This window comes from Poecilia latipinna, unplaced genomic scaffold (assembly GCF_001443285.1).
Source record: "Poecilia latipinna isolate Pla-1442-1.1 unplaced genomic scaffold, P_latipinna-1.0 Scaffold180, whole genome shotgun sequence".
Taxonomy (NCBI): Eukaryota; Metazoa; Chordata; class Actinopteri; order Cyprinodontiformes; family Poeciliidae; genus Poecilia; species Poecilia latipinna.
Window position 1 is genome coordinate 465577 of NW_015112796.1, and position 14815 is coordinate 480391.

The following is a 14815-nucleotide window of genomic DNA, read 5'->3' on the forward strand; positions in this document are numbered from 1 at the left end:
TTGGGCCACGTCCAGGGGTTTATTAATCAGTCATATACATCAGACATTTATAATTTTTATTATTCATCGTACGGGTTAAAACAAAAAACAAAACATGTTGACGAATGGACACAGGACAGAGTACCAGCATTATTTCACGAATGTATAGATAAACGAAACAAGGAAGTAAGAAAAAGACAGGTTCCACCGAGATTTGAACTCGGATCGCTGGATTCAGAGTCCAGAGTGCTAACCATTACACCATGGAACCCGTGTCAGAAGCTGGTATCACCCATAGGTATTTGACCCAATAACATTAGAAATGGTTATACTGTTTTTGCTAGATATGTTTTATCTTTTACTTTCTGATCAATGTCTAGCAATCAGATAATCTGTCACCACGTTTTTTTAGTTACGATCTGCATAGTCCTTGAGTAATCGTTTCATAATCCTAGCGAAATATTGTTCTTCAATACGATATAGTGTTGTCTTCTGCCGACTAGCTTATAATTAAATGATTAGGTTAATGGCTAAAATGAAAGAAGGGAAGAAAAACAGAAAAGGAAAAGACTGGCCCGTACGGGGATCGAACCCGCGACCTTGGCGTTATTAGCACCACGCTCTAACCAACTGAGCTAACCGGCCACGGAAATTCAGCTCATCAGATCTCTTTACATCTCTTAGGATGTGCCAAGGCGCTGTGATGAAATTTGTTGAGAAGTTGATAAAGACTAAGGTTTAGCTTGTCATGGGAGAACAACCCTAGTCATATAGTGAAGGCTGTAAAGGAGCGCTTCAGATGAAAGCATTTTCATGTTACCATAGTTCAGACAGATCCAACACCTTCAAGTCTAAATGAAATTGAGCCTTTGCATGTTGCAAAAGACAAAGGGGAAAAAGTCAATCTCTATATATGAAGCTGGTAGAGACACATCACAAGAGTCTTGGGAATTAAACTGCAGCTAAAAGTGGTTCTGAAAAGTATTTACTCAGTAAACACAAATGCTTGCCACACCTTTTAGATTTTTATTTGTAAAAATTTTAAACCACGCATTGCCCTTGACTTCACAAATGTCTCCTGATTTGTAATATGACATTAGTTCTCAATGGTGTACATTTGTTACCTGTTTGCTTGCTAAAGCTTCTAGTATTTCCTCCATGCATCATTACCAGATAGGAGCTGCCACTAAGTAATATTGCTTGCAGTGGTAGGAGGTATAACTTCAGTGTGACTCAAAGATTACTTTGTGTTTTGCTTTCTTCTTCTGACTATCTGACAAGATACAATGAGATGATATACGATCTTTTTCGCCACGTAGACTCCATGTGCAGCTGCATGAGTGGAAAAGTACCAGACAAAGCAAAGTCTCTTCTGTCTTCATGTCTACATGTCTCCATCTATGGGCTGACAAAGATGACAGAGGTGGAGATTAAGCTCTATGTGAGCAGTGTTGCACAACAGTGGAGCTGTTCCATTCTTCTCAGCAACCATAATACATACTTTACCTGTCTCTGCAGAGTTAAGGAGCTGGTTTTACAAAGGTAGTTTTATTTTAAGTCATGAGGGTTCCTTCATTAACCGGAAGTGTTATTTAGCTTTCATCTGATTTATTACTTGGGAACAAAATCTTGGAAAAATCTTAGATGGAAATGCAAAGATGATACCAATTTAGAAAGTTTTAGAAAGTATTTGCAGTCTGGGAACTCGCTGCACTCTCGGGTTCAGCTTTACGTTAGAAGTGAGAAAATCCTTCCCTTTGAAACCTTAGCGTTTTCCTTCTAGTAAGAGAAGCTGTTGATTCCTTCCACCTGCTATAAATGGGGTGAGACAGAAATAAAAGCCTGATGGGCTTCCTCCGTCCTGCACATTTGGTACTATATGACAGACACAATACACGCAATCAATTTGTGCAAGCTAATGATTGGAACAGTGTGAGATTAAATCTGTCATAAGATAGATCTGTTTCTAAATCTGATGCATGTTTGCTTTTACATATAATTTTTTTTTTCTTGTAATCACAGACCTTATAGTGAGATAAAAGTGTGTACTTCATGGGAAAATTTCTTCTAGCAATGTGTGTTTGTCTTTCTTGGAAGTCATAAATTAAACAACAAATAATTCAGTTTCAGCCTTTATTCTGGCAGAACTATATTGTGATTAACATTGGATTACAGATTCACCAAGCCTTTGCAAGTTTACAGCATAGAGAAAAAAACAGTTATTGGCAACCTGCATAACAGGGTAAGAAAAACAATATGTGTTAACAATATGTGATAATGCTCTTGAAATACAGAGACGACAACAACCGCACACCCACTATTATGACAGTCATCCTGAAAGTGATGCTCTTAATTTTAATGTTCTGCAAAACTTAAGGCAGAAGTATTTATACTTTAAAAGTTAAGATAAAAACTTCTAAATACTATATTCTACTGAACTTTAAAGTGTGAGTATACAGCACAAGAGTATAACAACAGGTAGATTTCTGAACTGTAGCTGTGAAACATAAATGCACTCCTGCATGTCCATCATGCACACCCAGGTTTTTTCCCCCACCCAGTATTGTTTGGCTAAAAGCAAGTTAAAGTTCCCCATTCCAAAAATATAAATCCCTTTATGAAGTATCAGAAAAGTGACTTAAGAGTTAAACCGATGTCATGAAGTCCAACGATAGGCAGTTCTCGATTGAATGGAACCAGATTCCAATGATTCTTAACAAAACATGTCTGGCTTTCACAAATAAGCAACAAACCTCCAGATCTTTATATGATGACATGTTTGTGAAAAAAATAAAAAATACAAGCAATATTCAAAAGTGTTTACAGTACAGTCATCAAAAACCATGTACTGCTGTGTCATTTAATTTCTCAGGATAGTAGCTGCTTGCAAAAGTGACTAACAGATTACATCCTTGCTACATTATACAGATACATCTCAACATTACTAAAAAGGGTTTTTTTCAGCAATTCATTTCACTGACTGAAACTCATGTTGTAAAGAATATTTACAAGGATTTATTTATGTTAATTTTGATGGTTATGGTTTTCAGACACTTTGAATCCAGTCCCCAGATCTTCAGAAAATGTTACCATTACATAACACCAATAATGAAAAACATATACAAAAATTGTATGTTATGGTCTAAAGAATTACAAGAAAAACTGCTGACTTGACAGAAGATAGTCACTTACACTTTCCCGAATCAGACTGTTCAGAATGTTGCACATAAGCATAGTAACAGAAAATACAGTGGAAGGAAAAAATGTGTTAGGTATATTAAGTGCAAACCTTGAGAGAATTGTGAAGCAAAGACCTCTCTCTCTCCACTTTGGATCAGATTCACAATGTGTTTACTGTGGCTGAAATCAGTAGCTGTGTTTACATTGACCATATAATTGCATAATTTGACATTTTGAAAATAAATATGCTTAATGGAAATATGCCAATTTTGAAAAAAAAAAAAAAAAAAAACTTTCTCTTCACTAAAATGTTTTGCTGCTAGGATGAGATTTTTTTTTTTTTTGGCTGTACCATGAAGAAGAAGACAACAGGAGGATGAGGGCACGACATGTTTTTTAATGACTTATCGTGTGAACAAACTTATTCACATGTGATTTTATTTGCGTTTCTCATGCAATTCAAATGTCGCAATTGAGAAATTGTGTTTTTTCTACATTACTGACAAAGCTTTGCGCACATTTGTAAAGGAAACACAGCTACTGTTTCCAGAGTTACCACACACAAACATGTCAGGGCGGAAGCTACAACCATCACATTCTTTGTTTTTAACCCAATCCAGAACCAGAATGATTAGAAACGTCGTACTGGTCTAACGGTGACATGTACCAGGGAATCCTAGAGGACTGTACGCTGCTGTATTGTTAACATTTGTGGAAAGGCTGATTTATTTTTCCAGCAGGACTTGGCACCTTCTCACACTGCCAGAAGTACTGATAGTTTATTGGCAATGGTATCATTGTGCTTGACCAGCAGATCTGTCTGATGCAAAAAAATATATATTTTATATGAAAAATATGTTAGTGCACATGTGAAACTCCTTTCGTTAAGGAGGTACAAAGCTATGACCTTTTTCTTTATTAACATTTAACCATAATTCAAATAGTTTTCTGGTTAAAACTTATGTTAACAGCTGGGGTGCCTCCATTTTAGTTATGCATGACATACGTGTTCATCATAAACCATCATGACATATAAACTTACAGAAATTGTGCATATAATAGAATCTGTTTTTATTGTTCCCCTTTTTAACATCCCATCTCCCAGTCAAAAAGGCCAGACTTCAGCCTCTTTAGCATCTGGTTGTGTTCAGATGCTGCTTGGCTGCAGAGCCACCCTCGTCGGTGTCTGACATTTTCACATCTGAAGCCCTCGCCGTCTGTGCTGCCCTGCGTTTAATGTCGAACACATCCCACTTATCAGACAGCAGGCCTTTGCTGAAAATTACGGATGCCAACCATGAAAAGAACACAATGGACACCAGCGACAAGAGCATGATAGTTGTGCGGAAGGGGAAGAACTGGGTTAGCTTCCCCTCCTTGTCCAACCGGCAGCCAGGGAACCTGATGGCGGGCGGGAGGCCTATGAGCGGCTCACCGCTCAGGACCCTCATGACAAAGCCCAGGATGTAGCCAACACAGACTCCGTAACCGTTAGACACCTTAAAGAAGAGGACGCAGACCAGCTGAGGAAACATGATGGTGTAGGACATGTCCACCCCTACGAGCCAGAAGACGAGGACGCTGCTGTCCAGGAAGGTGAGACCAGTGCCAGCGAGACCCACGACTACCACTGAGATCCGGATCACCCACTGCATCTCATAGTCTGAGGCCTGGGGAAGAAATAACATGGGCAGGGAATTGTGTTACAGGATATGACGTCAGGGAAACCAACATTAAAATGTAGTACTGCACGCAGCTTTCCTCGAGTGCTGAAGTAGTTTTATACCTCAATGTTTCTTTGAATCCAACAGGTCTATAGTTCTCTGCATAAACTGTAACTGAGTAACAAAATAAAACTGTGAATTTTTCATAATGTGAATGAATGCAGGGTCTTTTTGTGTGCTGCAATATTTAGCAGCACAAACTGCTAGCCTAGTGGGTAGCAATTTTAATAAAGAGTATGTTCTTTTTTCATGTAAGTCATTGGTTTTTGGGAGGTTCTATAATGTACGCAGCATTTTATTTTGCACAACTAATAGATATTCTTCAACTAATACAATATCGTTGTAAAGAAGACTGAAAACAAATATATTGCAAACCTTTCATGTTTTTCACTTGGAAACATTTCTTAAAACCTCGTGTAATTTTCCTCCACCCTAAAGATAAGTCCTACTTTGTGTTTGAGACGTTAGAAAATGGTGGGAAAGAAAATCTACATACATATCTCCTAAAATCTAGTTGACACGGAACCTCCAGCGCTTGGACGTCCTCACCTGTTTTCTGATGATGTTCTTGTAGATGTTTGAAGAGAACAAAGAGGCAGAGGACAGCAGGGCTGAGTCCATGGAGGACATGACAGCTGCAGCAACAGCTCCAATCCCAATGACAGACACGTAGGTGGGTGTGAGGAAAAGCAGTGCAATAGGAAGAATGGATCCTTCTTCGTCCCGCTCATACGGGGTGGGTAATCCATATGTGGTTGAGTTCCAGTCTGGGTATTATTAGACAGAACTTTTTAGGGGCACTAAAAGCCAGGAAGGTATTGTACAGATCTTAACAGCTTAGCAGACAAATACAATGTCTTATATCACATGTTTCCACAGGTGAAAGTTAGGGATTTGTACCTGTAGACGCTGCCACAGCTCCGATCAGGACAGATGGGATACCCAGGACCAGGCAGAAACCTGCTGAAGTGAAGCAGGTCAATTGAGCCTGGCTGTAAGACGAGGAGGACAGGATTCTTTGGTAAAACGCCTGGTAGGCCAAGCCGCCCAGCGCCTGGCACAAACACACAGTATACACATGGTGACAGGAATTAGCTTGTGCGGAAATACAGGATAGCGACAGAAATGCCCCCCCCCCCAAGTGTTGTTATGCTAGGGTTTTTTCTCACCTAACGAAAATATTTTTAACTCAACAACTTCACAATACTTCATGTAGCTGTTGAAGTGGCAGGAAATAACACCTGTCCACCTGAAAAAACCGTCTCCCAGTCGCCACTCACCAGCAGCATGAAGTCGTCAAACCACTTGCCGGCTTCGTTGAGCTCCACTGTGCCCACCCATGGGGCCTGAAAAGTCTGGTTGTACGCCGTGAGCGAAATGTCCAGGGAGTGTGGGTTGGTCAACATGAAGGGAACGCACACCCACTGTAAGACAAACACACAAATAATATCAACAATAAGGTTAAGGTTAAGTCCCTAACATTTTAAATCTAAAGAAAAACAACAAAAAAAAGAAGCTATGTTACGTATTGTCAGGTTTGATTTCAACAGATTCTGTACTTTTTGTAATACCACTATTTCTGTAACTATTTTCATCCAATTTATCTATAAAGAGTTTAACATGTAAGTTTATGAAGTGGAAAAATTAACAGAAAAGCCAAACCATCAGAACTCAATATGTCTTCCCACACGGCTGCAGCTCAGTGATCCGATAGGACTCATCGTTGACCGGGTTTTATCATCTATTAGAAAAAGACGTGAAGCTGTGCAGACCCAGGCTGCTGGTTTAAACCTTCAGGTAAGTGTTTACACACCAGGCTGACAAAGATGAGGATCAGCTGGATGACATCGGTGTAGGCCACAGAGTAGAGCCCCCCCAGCAGAGTGTAGATGATGGCCACCACTGAGGAGATGATGATGGAGTAGACGTACGGCAGGTCCAGGATCACTCTCATGGTTCCACCTAGAACAACACAGAGGAGTGATGAGTGCTGAGGGACCGACAGAGATGGCATGTTTGTTTCTGTGGATACATGCAATCTTTACTATGACTCTTCAAATAAATTGCTTTTTATTTATTTTTTTTTTAGAATCACAGTAACTCACACAGACACACAGATGGAGATATATTGACTTCTGTTTTTACACTAATATTGTCCTAACGTTCACATTTTAACAAGAAAATCATCATACATTATATTTCTGCCATTTAAGGCAAGACTATAGATTTCATTTAAGACGTAGTGGTTAAACTTCTAAATGCTTTGAGAATCCAAAGTAAAGAAAGAGGTCAACAGAAATTTTACGAAAGAATCATTAAAAAAAAAAAAAAAAAAAAAAAAAAAAAAAGAGAACTTACTGGTTGTAACACTTTTTCACCCGCTTGGGTGCAAAAAACATTTCAATACTGGTAATCTAAAGAAAAACGCTGAACTTAAGTATCTAAAAACAATTGTGAAAGGTTAAAAAAAACAAAAAAAAAAACAAACAAACAACAAATGCATAAATAAAATACATCTTGTTACTCAAGGCAAGCAAAGCATCACTACCTTCACCGTCTCTTCTCCCAAATTGCCATGGATCCCCGTGCAGCAGCCTGCAGCCACACCACAACAAAACCCTTAAACAGAGAAGTATAAAATCTGCACCATCTATCGCCACTCACCACCCTGCAGAGGTCTCACCTCTGCCCCTCGCCTGCTGTTTACCCCCCACCACTCTTTCTCTCTCCCGTTGATTCCCCGTTGGCTCGGCTTTGAATCATCATACTGCTTTGGTTCAGGCTCTACATCCTCACTGCAATCAAAGCTGTCCAGAAGTGCCATAGCGAGACAGTGCTACAAACAAAGATTTTCTTACCGTTTGAACTTTGTCACCTCTTGAGGATACATGCTTTTCAAAGCGTTAAAAAAAAATCTTAAAAGTGTGGCCTGTCTTTGCATTTGGCCACTTTTACTCTGGAGTAAATAAAGCGCACCTGTTTGTAAATTAATCTAATTCCAGCTGGATATTATAATTTATATTTTAGTGCCCAGCAGAGCTTTTTTTTTTTTTTTTTTTTCACCTGTTGGATGCACCAGGGCTGCATCCAATAGGTTGGCTTAACTGGAATGTTTCCACCAATATGAGTTGACTTGAAGTGTTAAAATAAATTGCATCTGTGCAACCTGAAATATATGAACTAATTCTAGACTTGACCTAGTTATGTCTGCGTAGCTGGTTAGTAAATTTTGGTTGAATAATTGTATGGTTTCAAAGCTTTGGTTTTCTCTTATCTTACGGTAGCAATGCTATTGAGTGATTTTGGTTCAGTTATGTAATTTTATTTCCTTTTTGTTTGTTTTTTACGGAGCCCCTAAGGGGACATGGAGAAAAAAAAAAAAGGAAAGAAATCCCGACTTATTATCGCGAGATCCCGAGAAACTAAGTCGAGATCTCGAGATCCCGACTTATTATCGCGAGATCCCGACTTATTATCGCGAGATCCCGACTTATTATCGCGAGATCCCGACTTATTATCTCGAGATCCCGACTTATTATCGCGAGATCCCGAGAAAATAAGTCGGGATCTCGAGATAATAAGTCGGGATCTCGAGATAATAAGTCGGGATCTCGAGATCTCGACTTAGTTTCTCGGGATCTCGCGATAATAAGTCGGGATTTCTTTCCTTTTTTTTTTTTTTCCATGTCCCCTTAGGGGCTCCGTAGTTTTTTCACATTTAAATATGTTCAGGTAGTTGGTCTCGGCTGCTGCACATTTTGACCACCAGAGAGCAGTGTTTCAAAAATGATTACTGTTTCTCAACACGGGGCAGGAAATACACCTTGTTTTCTTCTTGTGTTGCTATGCTACGTGCTGAACTTGGATGTGAACTGTACGTGTTATATCTGCGGGAGACAGTTTTGGCAGAAAATCGGTAAATATATACGTCACTTGTTGAAATGTGTTGGTACGTTCATTTATGTAATAAGCAGTCAGTATTTTAGTAAGATGAAACGGATGGTTTAGGGAGCCTGTATGTGCGGTGCAGGGCGGCCATTTTGTGCGTGTGACAATAAGATGTCCGATCATCGGTGTGCTCCAGCATTAAGAGTGAACTGAGACGTTAAATGTAAGTGATGATAAAATAAGTCGTATCACAACTCCATTCGTTCTAAATCAGTGAGGTGTAATGCAGCTCTCAGTATTGTATTTGTGCAGTCAGAGGCCACTGCCATATTTCGATTTCTTTTCTTTTATTGAATTTTCTTTTTGTGCTTTTTCTCTGTTATTTTGGAGATCTGCCGCATTTCATCAGTAGTTACCTACTGTTTGCTACCAAACAGTAGGTAACTACTGATTGTTGAACAAAAGTAAGAAACAAGACAGCTTTGTTTAATCTGTCTCAACTAAAAATAAAATACACTGCACATTAAGAACCCCAGTTATCGTGTCCTGTGAGGCTAAGTATTTTTCCCGGGCTACATCTGCATAAGCATCCAGATCAACCCAGGTTTTAGAGTTTTTCTAATGTGATGGGACATGATGTAACACAGTCACTGCATCGCAAATAGTTTCTGGGAGGTCTGTTTACCAGATATACAACTACACTTCAAACCTGTGATGTTACTCCTATGTGCTAAATCAGGGGTGTCAAACTCCAGTCCTCAAGGGCCGCTGTCCTGCAACTTTTAGATGTGCCTCTGCTGCACCACACCTGAAAAGAATAATTAGGTCATTAGCAAGGCTCAGGAGAACCGATCTACACAAGGAGGAGGTAATTAAGCCATTTCATTCCACTGTTTTTTACCTGTGGCACATCTAAACACTGCAGGACAGCGGCCCTTGAGGACTGGAGTTGACACCCCTGTCAGCTAAATGTAGGAGGAGGAAAGGTGGAACATTCAAAGACTTAAAGTACTGCATCGGAGATGGACCCCCTGATGTTGTTCAGTTCCTTGTCCCACTTATAAACCTCTCACATGTGGGAGATGCACACAACACACACTCTGCTTTAGTTCTTTTCTCCAGCAGAAATATGACTCTGAGTGCTAATACCGTGCCGACATATCACGGGCCACAAAAGTGTGTTTAAAACATTGAGCAACCGAGCCATCACACACACACACATGCACATTCTCACCAGCAAACCAGAAGTTCATTTAATATTATCCTGCAATGCTCCGGCGGGTCATTTTGCTCTGCACACTTTAAAATGACAAGTGTTTCTGTGACTATGTGCATATGCTAGTTGTAGGTCAGGAATCTATGCGTAACATTTACAAAAACAACACGAGGTATGATTAAAACCTATCAGATATTATATATCTCTGTGGACAAAATTAACTGCTTACCTGTCAGTAGTTTTGTGAATGGAAACATAAAGGGGCTCAAGCACTGGTTATAGCTTGCGCTTTACGAATATGCTTACAAACATTGTTAGAATTAAAAATAATCATGTTTGGTGTCATGCATGCATATTAATATGCATTGCACTCTCTTTATTTAAACCTCATATACCCCTGAGTTTTACTATGAACCTCTTGGCAGCTTCTCTGATTAAAGCTCTCTTTGTGAGTCTTACATGTCCAGGCCGTACCCTCCCACTCACCCAATGACTGCTGGGACACCAGTCCCCCCCCCCAGTGACCCTGCAAGGGTCAGCGGGTATAGACAATGGATGGATGGATGGATGCATTCACTCAAACATGTTCAGTTTTCACATTTTTCACAGAGCGCATAAACTCGTTAGATGCATAGTAGACACATTAACACACACAGTCACATACAACATCACAGAGAATTATGTGAATCCTAAACATTAGAAGATAAACATCGGAAGTATGTGGAGATAACATATCAGACGATTTAAAACATTTTTCACTAAAAAGTTAACTCGTAAGAATAAATATGTAAGCACTCTGTGTGTTTGTATTCATTCATCCAGTCAAGGCAAACATGCAGCACAATATGGTACAGCAGTAACATTGTAAGCCACTCTTACTCTGCAGTAATTGATCATGTTCATTTATTCGGATTTTCCCAGACATTAAAAACATTCAACAAAGAAAACATTCAGTTTAAGCTTAGAAGTGAATTATTCCAAACACTCCAATCTACTCTGGGGCTTATTTGTGTTTACAAAATTTAAAAAATATATATGAAAGCGTCAGAACTGTTATATATTTTCAGGAAAAACCTGTTTGTCACTATCTGATACTAAATCTCACTAACCCTTTTATTTTTAAGGTCAGACAAAATCAACAAAATTATTTCTATTTGCTAAATATAGAAAAACAGAAGAGAGAATTTTTATTACTTATTTTTTTATTAAGAGTGAAATGAGATGGTTACCAACATAAGTGGAACAGTCACTCATAGAGGAAGAAGTCATTAGTCAAAAGGCAACATATAAGTGATTAAAATTGGCAAAAGCAGTCAGGCACAAAGACAGTTATTTTGTAGAGACATGTAGAAAACGTATTTGGCTGTGATGAGGATCACAGCCTCTCAAAGCATCAGTCAGTGTTTTTATGTTGGCCACAAATGAGTCTCCAAACAGTCAATACCTTCAGGTTGGTAACTTAAGGACAGCAGAGTCGATGTTTTTAGCTTTGGGTATCACTTTTGGACTCACCTCAATCCAGAAGACTCTTCCTGAGAAGAGCTTTAAAGGCAGCCTATAAACCAGACTGCATTAAACCAGTTCTGAAAAAGTAAATGTTCCTAAAAAAAAAAGTAAATGTTTGACACAATGTCAGATAAAGAGGGGGAAAAAAAAAACATTCCCCGTTTTTTTTTTTTTAATTTTATATGTGTGCATAAATATCTGGTTTCAACTGTATGTAATACATGCAATCTTTTCAAGATGCAAAATTTACTTCTCAAACATCTAAACTGACATTTTAGGAATAAATTATTACTTCACCAACTGTGTGAAATGTACAGAAACAAAACACTTTTTCTTACTCGTATCTCAAAGCATAGTGTCTTGTAGGGAGACAGAGTTTGAGGATAATGAAAGCCCTTATACATTGTAAAAACAATGTTGAGAGAAAGCATAATACTAAATCAAAACCCAACATATAAAAATTACTTTCATTACCTTATAAAAAACTGACTCCCAAAATGTGCTGTTTTGGATACAAGCTTAAAATGTATTTATTGGCTTCTTTTTATTGCTCTGTTTGTCAGAAAACTGTCTGAACTGACATGGCACCGCCCAGCTGTTTTTCTACTCTCCTGTTTATGGACATCATGTACCCTGACGTTTTGGTGCCCACGTGATCCTACAGGTATGTTACAGCACCCATAACAGTGTCCAACATTTTTAACAGCATGAGGTAACATACCCAGGCTGACAAGCGTGCGTGCCACCCACAGCACATCGGCCACCAGCGCAGGAAAGATCAGTGCACTGCTCAGGACGTTCCCATATTTCTGTTGGAAAGGATCCATCATTGTCATGTACTTGTTCTCTCTCATAGGCCTGGCAAAGAAAAAGCCACCTGCAGAGGGAAAAGCAGCAGCGCAAGTTGTTATTCTGTTTGTGGGAAGCGTTCGAGTAATTAATGTTGGGACAAGGTCATGTTTCTGCCATGTAAAAACCCGGAGTGGTGAGCAAAAGAGTGAAAGGACGTGTGTGTGTGTGTGTGGGGGGGGGGTGAACAATTGCACAAACAAGTGTTCCCTCCTGATAACACACTGAGACACCTTGAGCTGAGATCAGGCGTCCTTCTGGTCAACAATAGACCGCCGCAGAACAGGGAATGTTATACTTCCTGCTCAGAGACTGGGGTTTCCAATTCATCCTCCACTAACATCCCACAGGCTACTCTGACAGCAGGACAGTATCGGTTATTTCAGCGGCTGTCAACATTTAACAAACCGATTAGTTTGTTGACTTGGCTCATTCAGAGGTAATCTTTCAAACCTCTTGGCTGAACTCATTTCATTGCACCTGTTTTTTTTTTTCTTTTTTTTTTTTTTGATTGCTCATAGATCTATTTTTACCACGAGTGGCGCATTTAATGATGCAGAGTCAGATTTGCGTTGGGTGAGGGAGAGCCGCACTTGTCATGTCAATGAAGTTCATTTTACAAAGAAGGTAATGAAGCAAGGAGCCGTGTTGATTTTGTTCCCATGATAAGAATAGTAACCATAAAATGTGTGCTTGTCACAGTGTTGTTGCTAAGCAAATAGCAAGCACCAAGGGTTTATCATTTCTTACTGCTTCTCCCACCATGGTGTTGCAACATTATGAGCCGTCTGCAAACTTCACTCACCTAAGAAGAAGGTCAAGACATAAGGAACGGGCATGAGCGCCCAAACCGCACCGAGTGTTGGGTTGTATGTTGCCTCAGCGATACCCAGAATGAAACCTCCTCCCACCCATGTAGCTGGAGAGAGAAACGGATAAAATATCTCAGTGACGTGCGCTTGACAACAAGCTTTTCAACAACACTTGTGTCATCAAGTCGTGGGTGTTCCCGAGTGAAGACGGTGTGTTTGTCTTTACCAGTGAGAGTGAAAATCCCAACAAGCAAATTAATTTTGCGTCCAGCCAGAAGCGTCATCTCCATGCCGTCTCCTGTGCTTCTTTTCTCTACCCTCTTGGAGCGCATGGACGCCCAGATGCCTGTGCCCAAAATCACGACGTAGAACACCGCCATCACCACTAGACCGGGGACGTTGAGAGCCATCTTGAGCTTAGCTTTTGTGCGTTTAACCTGTTAAAAGACACAATTGAAGAAGAAGAAGAAGAAGAAGCAGCACAGTCACTGAAACATATTTCAGTGACTTGCAAGCAATAATTAAAAGCTTCATTTACAGAAAAAAAATGACTTCTTCAATCAGTTGTATTTATAAAGCACCATTCATACTAAAAGCAGCTCAAAGTCGCGTATAAGCAGTTTAATTTGCATGTATACAGAAGGAATAAATAGGAGGAAAGTGTTTGGGACGTAAACAAATCCAAGAAAACACAAGCTGCAAATGAAAAGTTTTATCTTGAGATTATTTTCTAAAATACAAATTGCTAAACTTTATGCCACAAACATCCATCGACTTCAGTTAGCTAAATTTCAGCCAAACCCCCATAGAGTGAAACCTACCTACAGTATATGAACAATTACAACGAAAAAGATTGTTCTGTTAAAAACCAAAACTTTTTCTCTGCAATAGTCAATAATTGTTCATACTAATGACCAACAAGCAGTATTCAGGTGCAGCTACACAGGTAATACAGTAAACTGCAGGTACAACAAATGGAAAAATGCAGATTTGATCTATGGGGAATGTAAAAGTTGACCAGAGTGAATTTTGTAAAATGTTCGTCTTTTCACATTGATCAGGTAGCTGCGACTTTCACAGTCAAGGCTATTTTGGTAAACCTTCCTTGAATAATTGTTATATGCAAGACATTTAGCAGTGACCTAAATTGTATTGGTGTGTATGTTATATTTACTCTGCTCTTGTAATGCAAGGACTAGATCATCCACAGCCACATCTCCATAATATGGTTTGTGTATCTACTTTGTTTTCAACAGCACACAGATTAAAAACAAAAAAGTGTGTTTGAATGTTGCAAGTCTGGATTCAATACAAGCTGAATTTCCCCCATATTTGGAATGTGAAGTTAATATTTAACCCTTATGTTTAAATCATGTTTTTCTTAATTTCCCAATGGTATTTTTTCATTTTTTTAAAAAAACTAATTATTTAGATAAGTCTAATCAGTACTTAGATGAGCCTTTTTTGTAATGACAATTTCTGGGCATCTGCAGCATGAAGACAGCTTGCATTCTTCCATGCAAGAAGATGCCACTTGATGAGCCAGACTTTTAGTTTTTAAAAGTTTCATTCTATGGCTTATTTAAAGCATATCCAGAATAATATGTTGACCCTGAAACAATAGCATTAAGGACCGTAGATTAACACAGACACCTGACTCC

General features: G+C 39.2%; 1 protein-coding gene and 2 non-coding genes across 3 annotated transcripts in view; all 3 read right to left on the minus strand.

Moving 5' to 3' along the window:
* Positions 1-178: 178 nt before the first annotated feature.
* Positions 179-250, minus strand: trnaq-cug (transfer RNA glutamine (anticodon CUG)). Its single transcript has one exon. It is a non-coding gene; the product is annotated as a tRNA-Gln (tRNA).
* A 300-nt stretch (positions 251-550) lies between these two features.
* Positions 551-624, minus strand: trnai-aau (transfer RNA isoleucine (anticodon AAU)). The gene has a single exon. It is a non-coding gene; the product is annotated as a tRNA-Ile (tRNA).
* Positions 625-3534: 2910 nt separating this feature from the next.
* Positions 3535-14815, minus strand: part of LOC106946202 (high affinity choline transporter 1-like) — a 15855-nt gene continuing 4574 nt past the window's right edge. Inside the window, exons 2-9 of the mRNA XM_015030391.1 lie at positions 13381-13591; positions 13148-13261; positions 12215-12370; positions 6697-6845; positions 6164-6307; positions 5784-5937; positions 5433-5650; positions 3535-4829 (exon numbers count right to left, since the gene is read on the minus strand). Coding sequence (XP_014885877.1) covers positions 4290-4829; positions 5433-5650; positions 5784-5937; positions 6164-6307; positions 6697-6845; positions 12215-12370; positions 13148-13261; positions 13381-13564 — 1659 coding nt within the window. The 5' untranslated portion in view covers positions 13565-13591 and the 3' untranslated portion in view covers positions 3535-4289. The remainder of the gene's footprint in view (positions 4830-5432; positions 5651-5783; positions 5938-6163; positions 6308-6696; positions 6846-12214; positions 12371-13147; positions 13262-13380; positions 13592-14815) is intronic.